This window comes from Physcomitrium patens, chromosome 1 (assembly GCF_059467195.1).
Source record: "Physcomitrium patens ecotype Gransden chromosome 1, ASM5946719v1, whole genome shotgun sequence".
Taxonomy (NCBI): Eukaryota; Viridiplantae; Streptophyta; class Bryopsida; order Funariales; family Funariaceae; genus Physcomitrium; species Physcomitrium patens.
The window spans coordinates 30,153,077-30,180,447 of NC_143410.1; the positions used below are offsets into that span (position 1 = coordinate 30,153,077).

At 30.7% G+C, this 27,371-nt stretch overlaps 1 protein-coding gene and 6 non-coding genes across 14 annotated transcripts; 3 read left to right on the forward strand and 4 right to left on the reverse strand.

Annotated features, from left to right (window-relative positions):
* Positions 1–11,938: 11,938 nt before the first annotated feature.
* On the reverse strand, positions 11,939–12,019 carry TRNAL-CAG (transfer RNA leucine (anticodon CAG)). Its single transcript has one exon. It is a non-coding gene; the product is annotated as a tRNA-Leu (tRNA).
* Positions 12,020–12,061: 42 nt separating this feature from the next.
* On the reverse strand, positions 12,062–12,134 carry TRNAA-UGC (transfer RNA alanine (anticodon UGC)). The gene has a single exon. It is a non-coding gene; the product is annotated as a tRNA-Ala (tRNA).
* A 27-nt stretch (positions 12,135–12,161) lies between these two features.
* TRNAM-CAU (transfer RNA methionine (anticodon CAU)) lies at positions 12,162–12,245 on the reverse strand. Its single transcript is given in 2 exon segments — positions 12,162–12,197; positions 12,208–12,245. It is a non-coding gene; the product is annotated as a tRNA-Met (tRNA).
* Positions 12,246–13,145: 900 nt separating this feature from the next.
* On the reverse strand, positions 13,146–16,309 carry LOC149989991 (uncharacterized). Of its 8 annotated transcripts, none has more exons than XM_090255907.1 (7): positions 15,908–16,309; positions 15,049–15,150; positions 14,737–14,875; positions 14,419–14,581; positions 14,020–14,188; positions 13,661–13,920; positions 13,146–13,418 (listed from the first exon to the last, which is right to left on the reverse strand). In XM_090255907.1, the coding sequence occupies exons 1-7, from the start codon at positions 16,163–16,165 to the stop codon at positions 13,172–13,174; spliced, it is 1,338 nt and encodes a 445-aa protein (XP_090112033.1). In that variant the 5' UTR covers positions 16,166–16,309; the 3' UTR covers positions 13,146–13,171. The 8 variants fall into 8 exon arrangements, with proteins under 8 accessions (XP_090112033.1, XP_090112029.1, XP_090112041.1 ...); XM_090255903.1 differs by having other exon boundaries at positions 14,020–14,239; XM_090255915.1 differs by having other exon boundaries at positions 13,759–13,920; positions 14,020–14,248; positions 15,908–16,307.
* Positions 16,310–16,381: 72 nt separating this feature from the next.
* On the forward strand, positions 16,382–16,465 carry TRNAM-CAU (transfer RNA methionine (anticodon CAU)). The gene is given in 2 exon segments: positions 16,382–16,419; positions 16,430–16,465. It is a non-coding gene; the product is annotated as a tRNA-Met (tRNA).
* Positions 16,466–16,492: 27 nt separating this feature from the next.
* TRNAA-UGC (transfer RNA alanine (anticodon UGC)) lies at positions 16,493–16,565 on the forward strand. Its single transcript has one exon. It is a non-coding gene; the product is annotated as a tRNA-Ala (tRNA).
* A 42-nt stretch (positions 16,566–16,607) lies between these two features.
* Positions 16,608–16,688, forward strand: TRNAL-CAG (transfer RNA leucine (anticodon CAG)). Its single transcript has one exon. It is a non-coding gene; the product is annotated as a tRNA-Leu (tRNA).
* The last annotated feature ends 10,683 nt before the right edge of the window (positions 16,689–27,371 follow it).

Sequence of the window (27,371 nt, forward strand, 5' to 3'; positions counted from 1 at the left end):
AATTGTTGAAGATTGTATATTTTGATGTTTGTGGACCAATAAAGACACCATCAATTGGAAGAACAAGGTACTTTGTCACATTTATTGATGATTTTTTAAGAAAAATATGAATTTACATCATTATAGCCAAAAGTGAATGTTTTTCAAAGTTTAAGGAATTTAAGGCTCTTGTAGAAAAATAATTTGAGTACAAGCTTAAAGTATTTTGTAGGGATAATAGAAGTGAGTATATATCAAAATATTTTGATGAATTCTTGAAGATTCAAGGTATTGTAAGGTAATTCCTTCTTTTCTACACTTTACAACAAAATGGAATTGCTAAAAGCTCAAATTGCACCATTGTGGAGATGGCAAGGAGTATGCATCATGCACAAAACCTTGGGCATGAATATTGGGCAGAAGCAGAGATAAATGCAATGTATACAAGGAATAGATACTCAATAAGTACACTCACATCAATGACTCCATAAGAAGCTTAGAGTGGTAAAAAACCTTGTACTTCAAACATGATGATTTTTGAATACATTGCCTATATAAAAGTGCCAAATTGTATGAGGTCCCAACTTGATGCAAAAGATATAAAATATAAATTTATTAGATATTGTGAAAGTACCAAGGTATATAAATTAATATGTTAAGAAACCATAAAGATCATCAAGAGTTATGATATAGAATTTTTGAAGCATAAGAGTAATTATAAGTATTTGGAGATGTATCAAAATAGAAGTAATGGTGTATTTGTGGACACATCTTCAAATTCAACAAAAAAAGAAGAAAAAGATGATGGCTTTGATGATGGTAGAAATTCAAATCAAGATGAAGAGTTAAAGAAAAAAGACCATAGTGTGCCTACAATTATTAGAATCAAGAATAAAAATAATAAAAATATTGAAGATGATGATAATAAAGAGGAGTACTAATCTTTAAATGTAAAGAAACAAGTTTTAAGAGAGAAGAAGCCTACAAGAAATCTTGGAGTGAAAGAAAGTTAAGCTTCATCAAGTGAAAGGAAATATCTTTTGAGAGCTAGAAAACAACTTGGTATATGATAGAAGAACCACATTTTTTTTCAAGTAAGTGAAGAATATGCCAATGTTGCACTCCTTGCTAATCCATTGAGTTTGTATGATGCAATAATATCCATAGATGCCATAAAGTAAGAGAATGTTATAGAAGAAGAATACAAATCATTCATGGACAATGAAACATGGAAATTGATTCAACTTCTACTAAATCAATCTTTAATTGGTTGTAAATCGATGTTTAGAACCAAAAAAGATGCAATAGATAGTATTGTGAGATATAAGTCTAAATTGATTGCCAAAGGCTACTCACAAGTTGCTAGTATTGATTTCAATGAGAAATTTGCTCTTGTGGCCAAATTTACCACTATTAGAACCATTGCTACAATTAGAGCACCAATGGACTTTGAGATGCATCAAATAAATGTAAAGACGGCTTTTTTGAATAGAAATCTAAAAGAAGTTATTTACATGGATTAACTTCAAGGATTTGTAGAAGAAGGGAAATAACATCTTGTTTATAAGTTGAAAAAAGCCTTGTATGGATTCAAGCAATTTCTAAAGACATGGTACCAACGCATTGATATATTCTTTGTGAATGAAGAATTTGGAAGAAGTGAATTTAATCATTTTTTGTATGTGATGCAATCAAGTGAATTCATATTGATTGTTATCCTCTATATTGATGATTTGATCATCTTAACTAATACTATAAAGATGATGGATTGATTGAAGGCAAAGTTAAAAAATGAGTATAAGATGAGTAATTTGGAAGAGCTTCACTATTATTTAGAAATGGAGTTTGTGAAAAATTGTACTAAGAAGACCATTATAATGAACCAAAGCAAGTACATTGAAGAAGTATTGAAATGATTCAACATACAAGAGTGTAAGCCTATTGGAACATCTTTGGAGGCCAATTTGAATTTGATGAAGCTCTCGGATGAAGAATTTGCTGAAATTGAAGATAAAATACAAGGTGCTCTATACAAAGCATCAGTGGATTTATTTATATATGCAATGCTTGGCTTAAGGATGGATCTTACATATGCAGTGAATGTTGTAGACCAACACATGTCAAAGGCTAGATCAATCCATTAGACAACCATCAAAAGGATCATGAGATACTTAAAAGGTACTTTGCTTCTCAAATTAAGCCTTGGAGGTAATACATTAGTTTGCATGGCTATTATAATGTAAATTAGGTTGGAAATACAAATGATAGAAGTTCAAAAATAAAATATGTATTTTTTTGTTGAAATAGGAGCTATTTTGTGGAACTTTAAGAGACAACTGACAATTGCAAAATTAACAATGGTAGCAAGCTATGGTGTAATAGAGACAATATGGCTAAGACAACTTCTGGAGAACATTGAAGTATTGCAAATGAAAGAAACTTCAATGGAATGTGATAATCAAAGATGCCTTGTATTTGCAAAGAATCCAAAATATCATTCAAAAATCAAGCATATTGACATTTAACATCACTTTATAAGAGAGAAGATTGAAATGAGAGTGATTGATATGAAGTATTGTACAATAGAAGACATGCTTGCTGATTTATTAATAAAAATACCAATAAAGGATAGAAATCATATATTGAAAAAGGCATTGAGATTAAAAGCCTTTTGACTAATAGCAAAGTGGGAGTGTTAAAATAAATAAATAAAAGTGAAAGTAGAATAAATTATCTTGTAGAAGATATTACTTTAGATAAGTTGCTAATGATCAAAGAATTAACTCTTAGTGGTTAAAAAGGACATCATATGGATATAAGATGAAGTCAAGGACCAAGAATCAAAATCAAGAGAATAAAATATGAACTAAAGAATATTTGAAGATTAGGTAAGAGTATTTAGTATTTGGCATAGGATACTCTTGTGGTTAGTAAGATGCCAAAGGATTTTAGAACCATATGTATAAAAGTCAAAGAGTAGAAATTCTCTTCTAAGGCAGCAACTATCATCCATAAGTATTGGATGTTGGAAGTAATAAATATCTTATTCCATACTCTCTTTGTGTGCAACCTTGTTGATGCTAGGAATTGTGACTTTATAGTATTTATTCTCAATATTTCTTTCAAAGATATGTGTTAAAAAGACATTAGTGTTGTCATTGAATAATAAAAACATTGAAGCACACTTATGCAACTCTTAAATCAAAATTCAAAAAGTCAATATAAAGGTAAAATTTATCTTTTAATTCAAAAAAATATTAGATAGCCTCAATTAAGAATTTCTTGTAATTAGTAGTGTAAAGTGAGACATGTAATTTAAAAACTAAAATTAAAAAAAAAACAAAAACAAAAAAAAACAAATTTAAAATAAGTAAAATAAATGTTATCAAGTATTTAGATACTTTTAAAATTAAATCACGATTTTTTATTATATTTTTATCTAATAAAATAATAATAATAATAATAATAATAATAATAATAATAATAGTTATATATTTTGATAGATTATTTTCTTTTCTTTTCAATGACATAAAAAATATGTAAATTTAATTTACTATGAATAATAAAAGTGTAAAGATAAAAAGTAAATAATTTAAAAATTAAGTAAAAATATTTTATCTCAAAGATAATTTTCTTGTAGATCAAAGGTTTGAGCCTCACCAAGATTTAAATATATTATAAAAAAAATATTCTAAAGAAGCCTTGAGGCTTTAGTCTTATCTTTCTACCTATATTTAAGGTGTTACAATCCATAAATAACTTGTGTATCTTTCTTCTTACAAGGACTATATTGGATGTTGGTCCTCTTATTTTTATTAATATAATTATTTTTATTATATTTTTAACTTCACTATGGTATTTAAAAATATCCAATTAGCCTAAGATCTTTACATGGCTTTAAAGCTTGCTCCATTTCTTCATAATAGCTCCCAAGGTGATAAAACTTAATTTTACCAAAGTTTTAAAACTTTCTCTAATTTTTTTTAAAAATTCAAATAAATTCTAAAGTAATTTTAAAAATTATTATAATATTTATATAATACTAATTTAAATTTGAGACTATATTTTCCTACCTTAATAATTTTTTATAGTAATAAAATTAATTTTAATCAATTAAATATTATAATTTTTATATAAATAACTAAAAAGACATAAAGATCTTTTTTATGCTCCTTTTTACTACCAATTAATATTTATAGGAATTTGTTTTATAAGTAATACATGTAGATAAAAGACCAATATAGATATTAGTTTTAATAACTAAATATTAATATTTAGTAATAAATAAAATTATTAAAAAAATTAAGATAACTACTTCTAAGATTTATTAAGATTCCATTCTTATAATATTTCTTCTAATAAGACTTTTGTATTCTATAATTTTTTTTAAATTCTAATAAATACTTAAATAGCTAAAAAGAATATTTAATTATGTTATTTTTATTTTTGAATAATTTAAAATTATATTTTTAATAGTCCTATTAATTAAGATTTTTTGATAGAATTTTTATATGGCATTGTCAAAAATAAAAACTTGATGAATGAAAATAAGAAAGTGGGATGTTTTTCAAAGAAAGGTGAAAAAAATTTAAAAAATAAAAAATATACATTTAAAAAGAAATCAAAATAGCTATTGCCAAAAAATAAGAAAACTAGAGACCTTTGAAACTAGACTAGAAGTAAAAAAAAGAATTGATAAGAGTGAGGAAGGCCTCATTTTTTCTTCTATATATACTATTTAATTAAAAGTTATGTAGCAAAGTTCTATAGGACCACTAACATGTATCTAATTCAAAAGATAAGTTTTTTATATATGCGCCACATGTCTACCTTGAACCACAAGTTACCAACATGTCTAATATGTATTCAATTTGTTGGCCAAGTTTTCAACCTATCAATCACTTATAGACATGTATAAAGACAAAGTTGTATCTATAAAGCTTTTAAGAAGTTTTTTGATAAGATATTATCAAATTTATCTAATTTATTTATTTCTAATTATTCATATTATTTATGTAATTATTAAAGTAAATATGGATGCTTTTTTATAAATATATATCTAAAAATATTTATAAGAATAGATAAATTCTATTCTTATCTTTAATACATTCTATAAAAAAGACTTTGACCTAGAAAAAAAAAAATACATATGTTTGATTCAATATGTTTCTAGATATAGCAAATTTTGCTTAGTTACTAGCTTAATAATAGATAATATCTATATTTATATTAAAATTTTAATTAAATAATACTTAATTGTAAATCCATAATAATTTAATCTAATTCTATTAATTATATAAGAGACAATTATAACTTTCAAAAAAGTACATAATAATGTTTGCTATCTTTGTCTTAAGCCTACTTTTATAATATACTAAAGATAAAAATAACTTATAAATATGACTTAAACTATTATAAAAATGTCAATATATTTTGGTATTGGAATTAATATTTATATCCTATTATTTTACAACTTCCATGAATTCATGTAAAAAAGTCTTTTTTATCTAATGTTTTGAATTGGACTAAATTATTATCAAATATTTCTTTAATAATATATAATCTTGTCCACAATGCATCAACCTTAGCTAAAAAAAATTAATTTTTTAGCATCTTGAACTATCATTTACATCTTTGGACTAAAAAGATTTTTTTTTTTTCTTTTTTTTTTTTTAATATTATCAAAGATCTTCTTTCTTCTTCTTTTGGTAGTTTCTATATGTTGAGTTGAAAATCTTAGAATTTTACTTTATTTTTCTAAATGTTCTAATTATTGTTTCAAAGATTAAAAAGTATCCAATCTATTGTCAATAGCAACGTGTAAAGATGGGACTACAAATTCTATAACCAAAATAACTTCTATTCTATATACCAAAGAAAAAGATATAGCCTTTGTAAGAACTCTATAAGTAGTTCAATAAGCTCAACAAAGTAAAATAAACTTAAGAGCTCAATTATACTTAGAATTCATCACAATTGTTTTTAATATCCAAACTAAAGTTTGATTGATTTTTTTTTATAAGACCATTTGTTTCAAGATGATAGAAAGTAATATTTCTATCATTGATGGTAAACAATGTAATCATTTCTTTAACAACTTCATTTAAAAGATGAATGTCATTATCACTTACAATGATTTTTTGACAACCAAAACAAGCTATGTTGTTTTCATACAAAAATATAATAGTTTGTTTAGCATATGCCTTTTTGATAGCATTTGCTTTTATCTACTTGGTCAAATATTTTTTAGCTCTAATAGTATATTGTATTTGATATAAAGATACAGTATAAAAAAAATTTAAAATAATTTATATTCTATTTTTTAAATGGAACAAGTAGAAGTGAAGGATTTAAAGGCATTGAAAAATTTTAAATCATTACATGCATATCTTTGGCAAGCATCATAAGACTTTATAAAACATTCTAAAATTAATAAATATTTTAGGCCAAAAATAATTTTTTTTAAATGCTTTTGAGCTTTTAATCTACTAAAGAAATATCCACAATAAGTACTTGAGTGAAAATCTTTTAATACAAGTAGTACTTCTTTATAAATAAGACAATATCTAAAAATTCCATCAATCTTTCAATAATATAGTTTCTTGGCTATAAGAAAAAATGGGTATTATTTATTATAATTTATTATTATTTATTTTTTGATAAGACATTAGATAGCTGTTGAATACTCAAAAAAATTGTAAAATATTCATATCACGTAAATGCCACTATAACAAAGAATAAATAGGCATAAAAAAAATTCATCATTTATATCTTGGATATCTATAGTTGTAGACAATTGCAAAAAATGATTGACTTATTTGTGTTGATTTTTTAATTTACATTACATTATATTATCAAACTTTGCTAAAAATAATATCTCTCTTGCTAATCTACTACTTAAATCTGATTTGTTTGTAATATATTTAAAGGTCATATGATCCACAAAGAAAATGACTTTTTTCTTTAAAAGATAATTATAAAATATTTTGACACCAAATACCATAGCTAACACATTCCCATTTTGTGATTGTATAGTTATGTTCAAGACTTGTCAATCTTTTTCTTAACAAAAGCAATAAGATAGATCACACCCTCGTCATTTAGTTGACATAAGGTACTACCTATTGCCAATTCAAAGACATCACAATAGATGTAGAAAGATTGATTTCAATTTGGTGGTAGTAGATAAAAATATGATAGTAATTTAACTTTAATTGCATCAAAACTAAGTTGACATTTAGAAGTCTATTCAAATTTGGAGGTCTTCTTTAACAAATTAGTTAATGGTGAGGTATGAATAGAATATGACTCAATCGAGTTGTAATACCAACCTATGTGTTTGAAAATCTTTTAAATGTCTTTTACTTCATTTGAAAGTAGTAAGTTTGCAATGACATCTACTTTTTTAGAATTAGATTTTTTTTCTTCTTCTTAGAAATGATATAACTTAATAATTATTTTTTTTTAATTATCAAATAATTTTTTTATAGATTGAATAAAGTTCCTACTATTTTACAATATTAAAAGTAAAATTGAAGGCTTTTAAGGTGATTATTCTTTAATAATTGATAAATAAAGTCATTAATAAAAAATAACAAAGTTTTTTGAAAGAGGTCTAAAACAAAATAAGTCATGACTCTTTGAAAAGCTAAAAGAACATTGCATAAGTCAAAAGACACTATCACATATACAAAAATTTCTCAAGATGATATAAATGTAGTCTTGTGACAATCTTCACAAGCTATTAATATTTGATTATAACCAAAGTAAATATCTATAAAATTATATAAGTTATGATTTGCTTCATCGTCTACTATAGAAGTAATAAAAGACAATGAAAAATAGTCTTTTTGAGTGTATTTATTCAAATCTTTATAATTCATACATATCTTAAGTTAAATTCTTTTCTTCTTCTTCACAAAGATAATATAAAACAAACAATCTATAGTATCTATAGATTTTATAAATCTTACTTAAAATAGCCTTTTTAATTTATTTTTTTTACAATGAGTTGCATCTTATAATTGACTCTTTTATGTTTTTTTCTAATAAGTATTGTGTTTAGAAGAAATAGGATAGTGTATTTATAAATGCTAAGAAGAATATTTTTTAAATCTTTGTAAGACCATTCAAATATATTGTAATATTTTATTTCCAAAAATTTATAGTTTTGCAATTCTTTTTTACCTAATTGAAATTCAAATATAACATATTTGAATTCTTTTTCATCATAATTTATTAGAAATTTTATCCAATTTTGTTTTATCACATGTATTGAATCAGTAGGTTTGTGGTACTATTCTTTAAGTATTGGTGGATAAATAAGTATATTATGTCCAAGTTAAATGCTTTAGAACATATGTTTAAATTTTAAAGAAAGAAACATGATAGTGTCAAAGTCTTCAACTTGAAATCCATCAATTTCTAAATTAAAAGCTTTATTTGTATAAATATCATTGACTAAAGTTGTAAGATTTGAACAATCATCTTTAAATTTAAACCAATCAATTACATCTATAAATCAAATGTGAATGTCTTCTTCTTTATAATTTTTTTCTTTTAACCATTTGGAAAAATCACCTTCATTTTCATATTCATATAATCCATGGCTAATACATTTTATTAATGTATTAGTTGAAATTTAATTGGATTGAATAAAACTAATTTAATTGGCTTTTATGGTTGTTGGTATTTTTTTATTTATTATAGTTAAAACTTAGAGTTTAAAATAACTTAAAACTATGGCTATTGTGGAATTGTCTAAGGGTCTAAAAGTGAAGTAAGGCTTTGAAGCCCTCAAATTAGTTACTTCTTAAGATTACCTTAGTTATCTCTTTCTTAATAAAAGAGGGTAACTATCCACTTCTTCATGTAAACATATCACATAAAATGATATTCCATAATCTACATCTCTTACTTATATATGAAGGTCGCAAATTAGACCTAGAGGTTGAAAAGGTCTTTAATTAGCTAATTTCATCTTCATGACTACCTTTTGATTGGTTTTTAATTTTAATTTATTCATTGTGGATTCAAACATAGTATTCATATTACTTCTATCATCTACTATGATACTAAAAATTATTTTATCTACTATTTTTAAATCTATTTCAAGAGATCCATATTTTCAATTGTCTTTCTTTTCTTCTATGATAATATTCCTTTCTAAATTATTAACTTCCATTCTAGTTATTTCTTTTGTATTCTTGATTTTTTTTTTATAATATTATTCTTTCTTTGAGCTTTTTTTGATAGTTAATGCTACTTAAATCAATTGATAAAAAAAAATGTTGGCTCTAGATCTACAAAGATCTTACCATAAATCATAAGATTTTCCAAGATTGAAGGTTTTATTAGATGTTGCATGTTTCACATACAAGTACTCTTTTTCATATTCTTTGTCTACATATTAATATTCTTCTTCATCAAGTTCAATTAAAGAAATAGATTGTTTATTTTTTAATTTTTTAGCTACTTCTTGAATAATTATTGGCAATTTAGCAAACTTAGGTGATTCTTCTAAAGTAACTACAAACATTTTATCTTTTTAAAGTTATATAAAATCTATTGGTCTTTTATTACTTATACTTCTGGTTACAACTATAGAAGGTAATATCCATTATTTAGAGGCATCTTCTTACTATGTAATTATACAAAGTTAAATTGAAAAAATAATAAATTAAATATAAAAGATATTTTAAGCTGAGCCATTATAAATCTAACATCTTGAGAAGTTTATAGTTGTTGGTTTTAGTTTTGATTTGGTTATATGCAAAAGATATTTGTAATGTCTTTTGATTATTGTGAGTCACTAAATTGACTCACTAATTATTTTAGAATAAAAAGATGCATTTGGAGTACTTAAAATCACAATATATGATAAGTAGTATAAAAATCCTTAGACAAATAGAAAATTAGAATGTTAATTGTAGAAATAGAATCTTAGTAAGACTTAGAAGCAATTATCTTAGTTGATTAAGTATTTTTACTTATTATTGAGTGTCAAGGATTATTTATTAAAATTAATATTTACATTGGCCTCATATCTATATGTATTAATTATAAAAAAAAAAAAAAAAAAAAAAAAAAAAAAACTATAAATTTTAGTTAATAATTAGAAGAAGAATAAGAAAGAACCTCATGTCTTTTTAATTAGTTATATAGAAAGTAAGATTTATAGTAGATTTAAATTAATTTTATTACTATAAAAAACTATCAAGATAGAAAAATATAGCTTCAAATTAATATTAATATTATAGAACTATTATAAAAAAAAACTAGAATTTATTTAGAATTTACTTAGAATTGTTTAGGAATTTTTAGAGTAATTTCTAAGACATTGGTAAAAATGAGTTTTATCACTTCGAGAGCCATTATGAAGAAATGGAGCAAGATTTAAATGCCCCACAAGATTCATAGGCTAATTGGATGTTTTTAAACACCATGGTGAAGTCAAAAATAAAAAAATATTGATTTTACTAGTAGAAAATAGGAGGATTAGCAGCTAGTATAGTCCTTATAAGAAAAGAGGTGCATAAGTCCCATATGGATTGTAGCATCTTAAAGATAGTTAGGAGGATAAGACTAAAGCCTCGTGGCCTCTCTTAGACACCCTTATATACTACATGTGAGCCTTGGTGAGGTTCAAATCTTTGATCTATAAGCAAGTTATCTTTGAGGTAAAATATTTTCACTTAATGTTTTATTTGTTTATTTGTTATTTTTAAATCTTCATAACTTATTCATAATAACTCAGATTTACATGTTTCTTACACCATTGAAAAGATAAAAAAAAATATTTCTAAAAGTAATCTTTTAATTTTAATTTTTAATTTTTTATTAGATAAAAAATTAGTAAATAGACTTGACCAAGTTTTGGATTATGTAATTGCTTGATTTTATTTATTTCAATTCTTTTGTATTGTTCTTCTTTTATTCTTACTGTTTGCTTCTCCACTTCATACCATCAATTACAAGAAATTTTTAATTGAAGCCATCTTGTAACTTGGATTGAAGAGTGAATTTTATACTTATAATTATATTAAATTATCTTTAAAGGGTGATGATTTGACCTTTACTTGAATAGTCATACTATATGTTTAGAGGGCCAATTATAAGAATATGATGTGCAAACTTAAGTCCTTATATATTTTCTTTGACTTCATAACTATAACATTTGAATAAAAAATTAAAAAAATAATATAATTGGATCTTTTACAATAATTACTAGGATTAGATCTTCTATAATAAGTACAAACAATTTCATTCTCAATACAACATTGGCCTAATTGATGTCGCTTTCTGCAAAGATTACGAGAAAGAATTTTCAAAAATAGAATTTAGTAAAATAAATAAATAAATAAAGTAATGAAGGAAGATTAAGTGAACAAAAAATGTTTTATTACATACCATAGAGTTTGTAGGACAAAAAGAAGTTACAAAAATGGACTTGTTGTAGAATGGGGTGAAAAGGTACATACCATAGAGTTTGTAGGACAAAAAGAAGTTACAAAAATGGACTTGTTGTAGAATGGGGTGAAAAGGTACATACCATAGAGTTTGTAGGACAAAAAGAAGTTACAAAAATGGACTTGTTGTAGAATGGGGTGAAAAGGTACATACCATAGAGTTTGTAGGACAAAAAGTAGTTACAAAAATGGACTTGTTGTAGAATGGGGTGAAAAGGGATTAGGATTTATGAAGGATGCAAGTATATTATTGCATTGAGGGTGTGGGCGTTGTTGTGCAAGTTTGTAAGAGTTCAAGTGGGTGAACAAAGGGTGTGGGTGTGTAAGTTTGTAAGAGTTTGGGTGGGCGAGGAAGTGGGGTGGAGAGGGGGGCTTTGGTGCGCGGTGGTGAAGTCGCAGCAAAATGCAGCGACGTAAGGTGGGGTGAGCGGGGGGCGTGAGGGAAGGAAGTGGGGACAGGAAGAAAGAGAGGTCGGGATGGGGAAAAGTGGTGTCGACAGTGGGATTCGAACCCACGCCCTTTCGGACCAGTACCTGAAACTGGCGCCTTAGACCAACTCGGCCATATCGACATCCGCGGGCTGCTGATGCCTGCCTGCCCCCCGCGAGAACTCTGGAGACGCCGGGTATCGATCCCGGTACCTCTCGCATGCAAAGCGAGCGCTCTTCCATTTGAGCTACACCCCCTAGAAAGTTTCTCCTCTTCCTCCCAAGTGGGGCGAGAGAGGCTCGAACTCTCGACCTCAGGATTCCTCTCAGCTATGAGACCTACGCGCTAACCAACTGCGCCACCGCCCCTCATGCCCCGTCGCAATCGCAACCCCCCAATTCCCCCGCCCACCTCCCCCTTCTCGCCTGCCACTCCATTCACACCACCTCCCCCTTCCCTCCGGAGTCCGCCGCGCCTCCGCTGGAGCCATGCGCAGCAGGGGTCGCCATTGCGCTTGCCACAGACGATGAGCACTTCGCAATCCCCGCTGACCCGACGCTCCTTCCTCTCCCCAAAGCGCTCCTATGACTCCCGTCATCTCCTGCCATACCGTATCATACCTTCTCCTTTGCCGCTCGCACTCGCTGCCTTGGAACTACATCGAATCGAACATGGACAACTGGGTGCATCCATGTCCGACCCTCCACGAAATCACCGAGCACGCTGCCGCGTACCTGGAGCTGCTCGTCCTGGCGTCGGGCTTTCAGAGCAGCGGCCAGCCATTCTCCTGGACGCCCGCCAACCTGCGCAAAGCCCTTGCCTGGGCCTCCCATCTTGAGCAGGTGCGCCCACTCCTAAACCTCCTCGCGTCTGGACCCCTCATCCCCCGCCCCCAATTCTGCTCAATCGCGCCCTCTGCATGCTCACACCCCACTGCACTTTCCCTTTCCCCTCGCACCCCAACCCCGAACCACATTCCCCAAGCCGACTGCGCTCTCGGGTCTGGTTCGCGTCGCTGCTGCGTGCCAGCATGCGGGCTTCGTCGCGTGTGTGCTCATTTTGGCAATTCTGCTCTGGGGAGTCGGTGCGAGGTGTTGCTGCTTAGTTCTCATGTTCTTGATGAGCCAAGTGTGAGTGGAGGAGGCCGGTTTCGATATCGGCCCTGACAGTGGTTTTGAAGGAGTGCAACTGACAGTGGCAGTGTTTTATCGTGCTGTTCGCAAGGATTGTGTGCGTCCGTCATGAGTTTCTTACGCTTGGACATGGTGTTTTTGTTTTTTTATTTTTATTAATTTTAAATTGGTCTTCTTTTGGCCTGGAACAGAAGATAGTTACAAGTACTAATCAGTTCTTGAGTATTAAAGTTCTTCAGTTGTGGATGATGCACGCCAAAGCACCAGAGCCTCTCCAACAGGACGTTCGTGCACTGCCGGCAGGTTTGGCAATTGCTGCTTCGTTGGTGGCAGGGACACTTGCAGAAACGAACATTTTGTTCCAGTCCTCTAGTTATCGTGTGGAGGTAAGTCTTCAACATCCGAAACCTGCAAGAAAACGGAAGCCATATATCAACATGTGAAATTTGAATTGGATTCGACAGACTCATCTCAATTCCCGAGATTACCGTACTACCTATATATGTCTTACACATGCTGAAATTCACATCCGGGTCCAAGAGACACACATGGTTCAAATATGACTTGACTGACACACAGTTATGTTTCAGAGTCCTCAATGCAAGTGTGCTGGTGGCACCTATACAGAAGTGCATCCGCGATTCCCATACCTTGATGCACAGACCCCAGCTAAAAGCACAGGTGGAAGTATCCACCATACATCGACCCGCTTTTCGAGGATTTCTGCCAAGACGGTCTCGATACTAACCAGCTTTTCCGCTGATAAATCTGGCACGCTGTGCCTTACTTGTTCTCGGCCAGCATGACATACAAGTTCTTCAGTTGCAACATTTTCGTTTAGCGTGGAGGTGAAAATCCTGAAAGCGAGATTTCTGCATTCGGAGAATCCCAACTGTAGGCAACATAGCTCCTGAACTCATGGAAGGGCATCATGTCAAAGACTACGTTAAAGACTTGCAGTTCGCAGCGTTCATTCAAAAATTCGGACAAGATAAATGAGAGGACTCACTGCGATCTCAGTTCCACTGCCACAGCCATCACCAATCAAGGTGCTTGATGTGGAAGCTAGTGAAGTGTCGAGCACCCTCCGCCAACCTTCTTCTCTTGTTTTGAAGATGAGGTTGGCTGCTGCTGTTTTATACACGGTGGTGAATGATGTCACGTACTCCACAGCGTTTCTTGCCCAAACCTCACAATACATTCCATCTACTATTTCAACAGCTGAGATACTGGTACCCCTAATCAAAAACACTTGTATACTCAGTGCTAAAACTGCGCTCGTAATGCAGAACAGAACCAAATTTATTGGATGCCAGACTAACCGTTCATGTAACATGGCCTGTTATCGAGTGTAGGTGTATGGCAGAGCACACAAACAAGATTGAAGCATGAACCGGTGATAGGATACCTGGTCAACGATGTTCGCCAGATGGATGTGAGAGGCGTGAGCGGCTTTTTCTCAAAAGTAAGACAGCCCAAGGCAGTATCGACGAAATTTCCAATACACTCTGCGCTTCTAATGGCTCGATTTCTTGCGGAGACTAGTTCTTTTACGTCATGACCTATCTCTCCTGGAACGCAAAATCCCACGAAGCGGATTTCAACCTTGCAGTGCAACGTTGGTTGATTCACCTGGTAAATACAGTGCAACCCTGTGACGTTGGCAACTCTACGAGAAGTCTGTTCCCAAATCCCCCCCAAATGGAGACATAGAGAGAATGGTTACCTTCATTCTCATCTTTCCGACTCAAGCAATGTACGATGGATTCAAAGTAGGCAGGATCTGGCACTACTGCTTGAAGCAGAGCCTGTATCAGAAGTCTCCGAGCACTACTCAGGTCAATAGAAGAAAGACATCGCAAACCCTGCAGGCATCAGGTAACCATGGAGATTACGAAGTTAAATGCCATGAAAGCACCATGAGAGAATACTGCACGGTCAACATTCCCACCCGCCGCTCCTCTCCGACTCATTCCGACCTAAAAATATGCTGGCGTGTACGACAACGCGAAAACAGAACACACACACCACAACTGACCGCTGGATAAGTTGGTGCGGAAGCCGTGAGCTTAGCAAGTGCAGAGTCCAGAGCCCTCCTCGATTCCATTCCCTCCGCCGCTGGAGAAAGATCCGCCACCCTCTAAACCCCAACAAGTACAAGTCACGAGATCAACAACCGAAAACAACCACAAGCAGGATGTCTCGAATCCATTTCTCCCTAATCAATGCAAGATCATACCAGAGCAGAACATAAGAAATCTCGCGGAAGTCGGTGACACACCACGTGCACACAGTATTGAGCCATATGTACGAATGCAATGCAACCGTCACTAACAACCCAGGAATATCCCCAAGTCCCAAACGCACACTACAAATTTCCATGTTCGTAACCTCACAACGGAAGGCCGAAAATCGTAAAACGAATCCAGGAAACCAACAATAAAAACTACCATGTAACATAAACCCGGTACCATAACCGACGAGCACGGTCACCACCCAAATCCAATCAACGCAGAACCCGCATAACCATAAACACAACCATAAAAAAAAGGTCCAACAAAACAAAAACAAAAAGAAAAACAGCCCTCTCCCAAACCACATTGCGAATCTAAATTGCGACACGATGACATCACCCTAAGCAGCAACACCTCGCACCGACTCCCCAGAGCAGAATTGCCAAAATGAGCACACACGCGACGAAGCCCGCATGCTGGCACGCAGCAGCGACGCGAACCAGACCCGAGAGCGCAGTCGGCTTGGGGAATGTGGTTCGGGGTTGGGGTGCGAGGGGAAAGGGAAAGTGCAGTGGGGTGTGAGCATGCAGAGGGCGCGATTGAGCAGAATTGGGGGCGGGGGATGAGGGGTCCAGACGCGAGGAGGTTTAGGAGTGGGCGCACCTGCTCAAGATGGGAGGCCCAGGCAAGGGCTTTGCGCAGGTTGGCGGGCGTCCAGGAGAATGGCTGGCCGCTGCTCTGAAAGCCCGACGCCAGGACGAGCAGCTCCAGGTACGCGGCAGCGTGCTCGGTGATTTCGTGGAGGGTCGGACATGGATGCACCCAGTTGTCCATGTTCGATTCGATGTAGTTCCAAGGCAGCGAGTGCGAGCGGCAAAGGAGAAGGTATGATACGGTATGGCAGGAGATGACGGGAGTCATAGGAGCGCTTTGGGGAGAGGAAGGAGCGTCGGGTCAGCGGGGATTGCGAAGTGCTCATCGTCTGTGGCAAGCGCAATGGCGACCCCTGCTGCGCATGGCTCCAGCGGAGGCGCGGCGGACTCCGGAGGGAAGGGGGAGGTGGTGTGAATGGAGTGGCAGGCGAGAAGGGGGAGGTGGGCGGGGGAATTGGGGGGTTGCGATTGCGACGGGGCATGAGGGGCGGTGGCGCAGTTGGTTAGCGCGTAGGTCTCATAGCTGAGAGGAATCCTGAGGTCGAGAGTTCGAGCCTCTCTCGCCCCACTTGGGAGGAAGAGGAGAAACTTTCTAGGGGGTGTAGCTCAAATGGAAGAGCGCTCGCTTTGCATGCGAGAGGTACCGGGATCGATACCCGGCGTCTCCAGAGTTCTCGCGGGGGGCAGGCAGGCATCAGCAGCCCGCGGATGTCGATATGGCCGAGTTGGTCTAAGGCGCCAGTTTCAGGTACTGGTCCGAAAGGGCGTGGGTTCGAATCCCACTGTCGACACCACTTTTCCCCATCCCGACCTCTCTTTCTTCCTGTCCCCACTTCCTTCCCTCACGCCCCCCGCTCACCCCACCTTACGTCGCTGCATTTTGCTGCGACTTCACCACCGCGCACCAAAGCCCCCCTCTCCACCCCACTTCCTCGCCCACCCAAACTCTTACAAACTTACACACCCACACCCTTTGTTCACCCACTTGAACTCTTACAAACTTACACACCCACATCCTTTGTTCACCCACTTGAACTCTTACAAAATTGCACAACAACGCCCACACCCTCAATGCAATAATATACTTGCATCCTTCATAAATCCTAATACCTTCTCACCCTATTCTCTAACAAGCCCTTCTTTTCTACACCCCTCATTACAAATCACTCATATCTTACCTTCTTCTTTTCTCCTTGTCATGTTTCCACTTCTTTTTATGGTGCCTTTCCATGCTCCATGTGTGTTCCTCCCTTACTCCACCTTATGTCATTGTATTTTGCTACAACTTCACTACAACACAATAGAGCCCTCTTTTCTCTACCTCACTTACATGCCCATTCAAACTTTTGCACACTTGTACAACAACCTCCGCACCTTCAATGCAACACATTTTATCCTTCATTAACTCAAATCCCATCTTTGCTCTATTCTCCAACAAATCCTTCTTTCTTACACTCATCAACAGAAATCACTCACATCGAAGAAGTTGATTTACTTTGTGCTGTTGCATGTTTTTGTAAAGATATTAATCTCTATTCATATTGTCATGTGTGAGTCTCAACACAATATCCTCATGTATAAAACTTTTTCATTGTAATCTTCTCACCTCTCTTCTATAGTGTACTCAATTTAAAGAATTCACAAATCTTAGTTGTAATTGAATGCCAATGAAGGTCATTATGTTGTCAAAATGAAAGTTTTTCTGTTAGATTGATTGATTTTAAGATTTGAATTGGTATTGCAAATATATTAGAATGTTCATATATTTGTAAAATGACTTTAATTGTTAAGATTCATCATACTAAGAATATATATATATATATATATATAGATAAATACAATGCATGTATGATTTAAGATTGGTTTATAGTTTTAAGTATTGGGAACAAATTTCCTTGAAGGTTCATTTTGTAGTTTACTAAATTAAAAATAATATTCATAGAAGATAGATTATTAAATATAAACTCAAAATTTAACAAATAAATAACTATCTTAATGATAGGAAATTTTAGATATACACATTCAAGTCTTATATATGAAAAATTGATTAAAAATAAATAAGCAAAATTTCTAGGACTTTAAATGGATCAAAACTTTCATATATTTTAGTATAATTAGAATAAATTTATAGTTATATTTATTAATTATTTATACATCTTTTATACTTGTTTGTATTTTGGCTTTTGGATATATTTTTATAATATTATAACTATAAAAAATATATAAATATTTATTATTATTATTATTATTTATTTATTTTTAAACAATATTAATATTTTTAATATTCAAATGAGAAGAATTAAAAGATATATTTTAGAAACACAAATGTATTGCATAAAAAGATATTTTTGATGTCCAAGTTTATCAAAGTAGAAGAATTAAAAAAATAGTATTTTTGAGTCATTAAAGGCTTTAATTCATAATTTTTTTAATATTATATTTATATTTAAAATTTATAATAAAAATTTCTAATTTTAAATATTTATTTATATATATATATATATCTTATAAACATTAAAAACTTTAACAAAGTATAAAATATTATCTCTCATTATTTTCTATTGTTTCAAAATTATTCAAAGTAAGAATTCTTTTGGAATTAAATGGAATAATATTCAATGTAGCATTGAAGATAAGATCTAGTTCCAAAACAAAAATCATGTCTTTTGATGTTGCTATTAGAAGATGTAGATTGAAATAACAAATAGAAACAGTAGAGGATCAAAAATAGGGAAGGTGTCAAAATTGAAATGGCTAAAAGTCTCATTAAATCTTACATTGGAATTTTCAATAAATTTATTGAGAATTGGATTCCAAAATGAATGAATCTTACTTAATAAAGAATATCCAATTAAACTATTGTACTATGCTTTTTGTAAAATATGAAAAATTGAACTAACTAATTTGGAAATAAACCTCGTAATCTCTATGAATGTTTGCCGGCCTCCTTCACATACCTAGATGTCAATTCCCTTGCACCAATATTTCTTGATTTCATTTTCCAATTGCTCTTAAATTTTGTATAATTGATAGAAATCAAATATACTATAAGTTTGCTAAAATTTATTTAAATCCAATTAGCAAGAATTTACTTATGTTGAAAACTCTTCCCGATCTTCCAAACTCCAATTTTCAAGATCTCAATCCACTTGAGTAACAATAACCTTAATATAAACCGTTTGATCAAGTTCAAACTTATAACACATATTTAATACATCTATGATTACAAATAAAATAAAATAAAATATCACCTATATATCCACTACAAATATCATGAAATTATTCAAAGTATAAACTATTATAATTTCTCAAAAACCAAAATCATTCCTAAACAATCCTAACTTTGCAATATTTTTACAAAATCAGTACAATTTCAAAATTTATGCATAAAAAACCTTTCTCAATTTTTCTTTCAATTTTTGTACTTTAATCAAGCAAAAAACACTTCATTTATTGTAGGCGCATTATTTTGTATCTAAGGATCTTGTTTCATCCTTGATTTGCAACCAGTCCTCTATAGGTATGAATTTAAGATTTTTTAAAGAAATAGTAGCCAAAAATTATTCTTTATTACTATCTTAAGATGCCTTAAGAATTTAAAAAAGTATATCTTATTTTATCTTGTTTATATTTTCATAAAATAAGTAGAAGTCCTCTTTTTAAGAATACAACATTAACATTGATTAGTTTTATTACCTCTTTGATTATTATCTATATTTTGAAGGTAATTTTATTCAATATCTTGAATTAAGTTCTATTATCGTATGATCTATATTTCTCTCTTCTACCTAATAGCCTTGTTATAATATAATATTAGAATAATACTACTATTAATGATTGATAATTTAAAATAATTAATTATTAAATATAAAGAAGTGTAATGGATTTTTTTGGAATAATGGAAGATTTTTAAAAAAAAATGTTATAAAAAGCTAATACAAGAAATTGACTTGCTTGCCTTCTAAGATTGTATTAAATTTTTATTTTGGATAAAACTTACAAGAATTAGATATGGTTATAAATGAAGTACCAACTTTAAAAATAATACTTATTGAGATAAGATTATATAAAAGCAAAAGAACATAAATCACATTTATAAGAAGTTTAAATAAAAAAAAAAAATGGACTTGATAAGTTATAAAAATATAATTTTAATTACAAGTCCAAAATTTGTAATTGTTATTAATCAATTACTTTCTAAATTTAGAATAAATATATTAAAATATTTATAAAAAATAAGTTATATATTTAATAGCAACAAATTTATCTTTCTAGTAATTTGCACTAATATATATCTATTATAATTTTTATCAAAAAGAACAACTACAATTCAATATAGGAGACAAAATATAGTTACTTCATCATAATAGCAAGACTACTTGTCCTTGTGATAAATTAGACTATTGCAGGCTTGGACCTTTTCTTATTTGTAACAAATCAATCAATTTGCTTATTAATTACATCAATCAAAGTCAACAAAGATCTACCATATATTCCACATATCTCTTCTTGAACAATACAAGATTGTGAACATACCAAGAAAAAAAGAAGTTCCACCTCTTCTCATAGAAATAGACAACAATGAAGAGTTTGAAGTAGAAGAAATTCTAGACTCAAGGTGGTGCCAAAATAAGTTGGAATATCTTATCCGTTGGCATAGATATGATGTTAGTGAATGCACATAGAAGCCAACAAAAAATCTTGTAAATGTAGCAAAGATGATGGATATTTTTCATTAACAACATCTATCAAAATGAAGATGAAGGATAGCAAACCTTTGCTATAAAAGAAACAAAATTCAAGAAAGATTGCATTCTATCTTCTATTCTTGATTGTAGTTTCTATATAATTGTGGCATTAAAAAAATGGAAAACCAACGACTAGCAGATTCAACTCAAGAGCCATCATTTACTGACTTATTGATGTTGCACTGTAGTTGCTTATAGCATGTAAAAAATTAATTAAAATATATATTATATTTTTAATTCTTGATGTAGATTAGAGTGGTTAGTAAGTAATTTTAAAGAGAGTTGATATAAGAAAATTATTGAAATTCTATCTATTTTTATTATAGTTTTATATTATGTAGGATTTAAATATTTAGTATAAAGCTTAAGAGAAGGCTGGAGTCTAAAGATGAAAGTCTAAACTATTAAGAGGCTTACTGAAAAAGATGAAAGCAAGGTATGATTGGATGAAGGTAAGAGGTGAAGATCTTCATCCCTATTGGTCGAATGTCATGTCCAATAGACTTCAAGGAGGCTGTCCGGGGCCTTATTAGGAATTAGAGTTTCTCTTCTAAGGTTATTCGAGCTTTGGAGGCTAAAGTCAGCAAGTTTAGATTTTTGGATATGGTTTGAATGCAAATTTTGTGTGATTTGGAATTTTTATGAAGGAGTTATAGGTGCTCAAAGTTAAGGTGTCAATTTTGCACCTATTGTCACTCTTTGGGGCATACCATATGCTTATGGAGAGCAACAAAGGATTGGCAATTGGGGTTGGAGAGGGCACTTTTTCAACTAAACCTTTTATATACTGTTTGATGAATTCTAAGTATGAATGAAGGAGTTATAAGGCGTTGAAGATAGCACATGTAATTCAAAGGCAATAAGTGAATTGTTTTGTTAATAGTAATGGTTGGAGCCATATCTTAAGTTGTTAGACGAATTTTTGTCTCAATTTCTTTATTAATGTATTTTATTAGATTAAAAATCTATAGATCAAAGTTTCATGGTATTTGAATACTTAATTTGTGAGATATAAAGAAAATTGCATGTGGGTGTATGTAAATAAGGATTTAAATCTATTATTAGAATTTTAGCAATATCTTAAGATCTATAATGAATTTGCATTTGAATTTTTTTTTGATAGTTGTTGAAAGTATATCAGTACTTTATGTAAAGTTTTAGTTTGTTTGGATATTTAGATCGTGAGATATGAACTATTGAAGTTCAAGAAATTTTTTTTATAAAGATATACAAGATTTTAAGATATTTTATCATATATTTGAGTGTTTGTTTTATGCTTTGTGAGCTGAAATAAACCTCCACTACTAGGAAGTTTATTCTAGTTTACAACTAGTGAATTAATTATGTAAATTATCAATATTATCACTCTTATTTATTCCACAATTAAATAACCTTTAAATCTTCTTTATACCCCATGCTGTGAAGCAACCTTCTACTATTAATTCTTTCTTACAACATCTATCTATTCACTACATGCATGCCTAAGAATTTTTATTTTTTAATATTTAATTAATTATCTTAATTTAATTTAATTAATGAATAAATTTATTTTATTTTATCTATTTTATTAATTTCCATCTATCAATACAAAAATTCATCCAAATATAATTTATCATCCATAAATTACTTTTCATTCAATTCAAAATTTCATCTTTGATTAGATTTATCATCCAACATCTGCTACTTCATACCAAATCTTAATTCAATCTTAACCCTAATTCATCTATCTTTACTAGGATTCATTCAGCACTATTTATCAACCTAACTGAACTTGCTTGAATTCTTATGAAGATGATCGAGGATGTGGCCTTGACTGGTTTTGAGACAAGTTTCTTTGCCTCTACAGCACTGCCTTCTTCAATCTCCCTAGTAAAGATTCTGACTCAAAAGATTGCCAAGCCGCAATGCCATTAGTTCACTCTTGTTTCTTTCAATTTAGACTTTGTGATGTCAGCCTCCACATTGCTTTCTAAAGCTTCATCCTACCACTTTTGGATGAGAGAATAACAATTATCGCCATGCCTCTACTACCATGCTGTTGTAGCTTGAAGTCACTATCTATAAAGAAGGCCACTCCAGTCACTTGATCTGCTTCTATTATGTATTATGTAAACTTATAAAAAACAACAAGATATGTAATGCCCTTCTCGACTCTCTCTACACAATTTTTGATCTAAAAAATTCAAGAGCCAAGTAAAACCATTGCTAATTTATTCTATTATGACTAGATAATCCTTGTCATCGAATAGTCATAGGAGAGCACCAATTCACACAAAATTTTAGAACTACATCCTTAACCAATGCTAAAATATTAAAAGCAGATCAGAATTTCCATCAATCACAATGGATTGTAGTAGCTCTTCAATCTAGCATAATCATTGTGCTACTCAATGAAACTCTCTATGACATCCACTTGATGTGATTTTTTTTGAATTACACAAGATCTCCAAGCTCTATACAACCACAATGAATGTGAATGGTTAACGTCTACTACTACAAATCCATCGCAATACTAGCCTTCTTATAGCAGTGCCAATCCTTTATAATATAATACATCAATTGTGTGCTCTATATTAATTACAGAAGAAGAAGAAAAAAGATGCTATCTACGGTGCATCAATCAAGTAGAGACAAATCGCAACCATCCATCTTCATGCTTGCTTCAAAAGATGCCAATGGTCCTCTGACATCCAGCCGCAACTCAACCCTATACCAACACACGCACGTCAGAGAAAAACTCAAAAGAAAAAAAAAGAAAAAAAAAGAAAAAAAATAGCTTGATAGGAGCTGAGATTTGGTCCTTCGACACCCAACTACAACTCTACCCCAAAACAATATATGCACGTTGGAAAAAAAAACTCAAAAGATAAAAAAAAAAAAAAAAAAAAAAAAAAAAACATTTTGTTTCAATTGGAGCCAAGATTTGGTCCTCCAATATCCAGTTGCAAGTCTAATCTGCAGCAGCACATGTATTCTTCTTCACGATGCAAAAGAGATAAGAGAACCATTTTAGAATTATTGGAGTTTGTCCCACACAAGAGAGACAAAATTGAAACAAGTGGGAGAGGAATCCGAAGCCACCAGACTCCTATTGAAAACGAAGTTGCCGGAAGTTAAGAGCAACCTCTCGCCCTTGTAATCATATTCTATTGTTTTTATTTTTTTATTCTTTCTCTTTTCTTTTTCCTTTTTTTCTTCTTTTCCTTTGTCCTTCCTTCTTTTCCATCATCTTTTTTCTTTTTCTTCATTCTCCTTCTTTTCTTTTTTCTTTTCTTCTCTTTTTCTTCAATTATTCTTTTTTGCTTTCTATCTCTTCCATCCACTATATATATATATATATATATATATATATATATCTCTTCTTTATTGACCTTACTTTTAAATTTTTATTTATTTATTTAACTCTTATTATATATATACAAATTAGAAACTATTAATAAATAATATATATATATATATATATATATATATATTATCTTTATTGACATCAAGACTACTTCTTTTTTATTTCTTCTAATATTAGCTACCTAAAAAAAATATAATCTTTATAGAATTTTTCTTACTAAACTCTATCCTAGATTAGATGTTCGCTACTAGTAATCTATTTTCTATGTTTTTTCTAAAATTCTACTACTAATTCTTAAAATTTGTGTTTTAAGCATAATAAGTGTATTTTTTTATACTAAATATGAAAGTAAGTCAATGCAATGGCTCACATACTTAGGCTTATGTTTTAATATAATTACCCTAAAAGAAAAAATATTCTATATATATATATATATATATAAACTTGGAACTTTAATATCTTAGATTTGATTGAGTATTTAATGGTACCTAAAAGCCCAATGCTTTCTTAAGGCAAACTCTCTCTTTTTCGACATTAGATGGGACATTGCAATTATCACAACCTTCAAGATGACGTAAACATGATGAAGACCTTAAAAAATAATATATTCTTTATCAAATAAATGGCGAGATACAATGCATTTAATATCATGACATGGAAAAAGACTCTTGATGTTTGGTGATTTTATTGGAGGTAGGCACAACTCTTGATGGTATTACAAATGTTTTGTTTGAAGGAAGTTACAAAGGTTTCAACAATGATCAAATCAAAGGGTAGTCTCTCCACCTTGGAATTGGACATTACCAATGGCTAAGAGGACCTATCAATTACATTCAAAGGAAACAAAGATCAAAGTACATAGCTAATATAATTTGTCACATCTTAGACTTCTTCAACATAGGATCATTGCTCCTCGTGCAACTCGTTCCTAGAAAAAACACAATGTTACAGATATATATCTATTATAATTGTTAATTGGATAATATGAATAGATAGAATTAAATAAAAGAAGATTAATTTTATAATATCTTCTAAAAAAGCTTCTTAGACATTATTTTGACTTTACATATGTTTATAATTAATTGATGGATTAGAAACCAAATTAGATAGAAATCTTATTACATTAAATATTACTTTGCTATTATGATCTTTAGTTGCTACATCTATAGGAACAATCTTATATAAAATATCTCCAAAAGATAGCAAACAACCATTTATGACTTCTAAATATATAATTTTTTTTTTTTGACTAACAATATTTCTTACTTTTTGACAAAATCTTTGTTTATAAAAGATGCTGAGGCTTCTAAATCTAACAAAGCTAAAACTTTGTGATTTTTTGGTCCTAAATAAACTTCTATTATAAAACAAGATGAGGGATCTAAGAACACAATAAGATCTTCACAAAGAGTTACACAAGATTTTAGCTGTACTATTCCTATTGTAGCTGGAGAAACTCATTTTTTGATATATTGTATTTTTTCGAAACCATGCTTTTCATTTTATGATTGTATTGTTTCTTTGGAGAATGTTGAGCAATGAATTTAGCTTCTTTATAATATAAGAATAAGCCTTCTTGATTTTTTCAAGTCTTTTCTTGCTCTGTGAGGGATTTAAAACATACCATATCAATTTATATTGGTTCTGGTTTTAATAAATAAGTTTTTAAAAACTTGAGAGCTGCCATCATTATTTGACTTGTTTCTCTCTAGCCAAGTCTTTTTTCTTAATATCTTTCAAATAATGGATTGTTGCATATAATGGCTTGAGCAATAAATATTTTCAAAGATTTTACCTTTAACATTGTCAATAACAAATCTTTGACATTCTCCTTCAATCCATATCAAAATTGATTGATAAGGGCTTTTTCATTCCAATCCATGTCGCAAGTAAGGTTTTGGAATTTAATAGCATATATAGTGGCTGATTTTGATTCTTATCGTAAAAATAAGAGATTGGTCTTTGCTACTCTTTCTTAACCATTTTTTACAAATGTGGCCATAATCACTTCTAAGAATTAATTCAAATCATAGAAGAGTTTTAAATTCTTTTTTATCAAAAGTGAAAACCAAGAGAGAGCACTTCTTAATAGAAGTGTGCTTATGAATCCGACTTGAGTAAATCTACAAGGTTATGCTTAGGGTGATGTCATCGTATCGCAATTAAAGATAGAAGGTAAATAATACTAGTGTAAAAATCCTTAAATAAATAAAAAATTTTAATTTTAATTGTAGAATTAGAGTCTTAATAAGTCTTAGTGGCAATTATCTTAATTAATTTAGTATTTTTACTTATTATTGAGTATTAAGGATTATTTATTAAGATCAATATTTATATTGGTTTTTATAAGTAATATATTTATATATATATATATATATATATATATATATATATATATTACTTATAAAAACTATAAATATTAGTTAATAGTTAGAAGAAGCATGAAAAAGAACCTAATGTCTTTTTAGTTATTTATATAAAAAATAAGATTTATAATAGATTTAAATTTATTTCATCACTATAAAAAATTAAAAAGATAGAAAATTATAGCTTTAAATTGATAAAAGTATTAATAAATAATTTTAGAAATTTTAGAAATTTATTTAGAATTTAATTTGAATTTATTTAGAATAATTTTTAAAACTTTGGTAAAAATGAGTTTTACAACTTTGGGAGCCATTATGAAGAAATGGAGCAAGAATTGAAGGCCAAATACAAATTTCTGGACTAATTGAGTATTTTTAAATAGAATTTTGAAGTTAAAAATGCAAAAATATTGGATCTACTAGTAAAAACATTGGAGGACCAATAGTTAGTGTAGTCTTTGTAGAAATGGAGGTGCACAAATTCCATATAGGTTATAGCACCTTAGATATAGAAAGGAAGATAAGACTAAGGCCTTGTGGCCTCTCTTAACATCCATATACACTACTTGTGAGCCTTAATGAGGCTCGAATTTTTGATCTCTTAAGCAGGTTATCCTTGAGATGAAAATTATTCATTTAATTTTTCTATTATTTACCTTCTATCTTTAATCTATTATAACTTATTCATAGAAAATTGGATTTATATATTTTTTATATCATTGAAAATATAAAATATTATATACCTAAAAATATATTTTTTTATTTTTTACTTTTATTTTTATTAGATAAAAATCCAATAAATAGATTGTAACTAATTTTGTAGTGTATAATTACTTGATTGCACTTATTTCACTTGTTTTGTGTAGTGCTTCTTTTGTTCTTATTCTTACTACTTCTACTTTACACCACCAATTACAAGAGATTTTTAATTAAAGCCATCTTATAATTTAAATTTAGAAATAAAATTTATCTTCACAAGATTCTTATTGTAAAGATACAAGTTTAGTCTCTTTC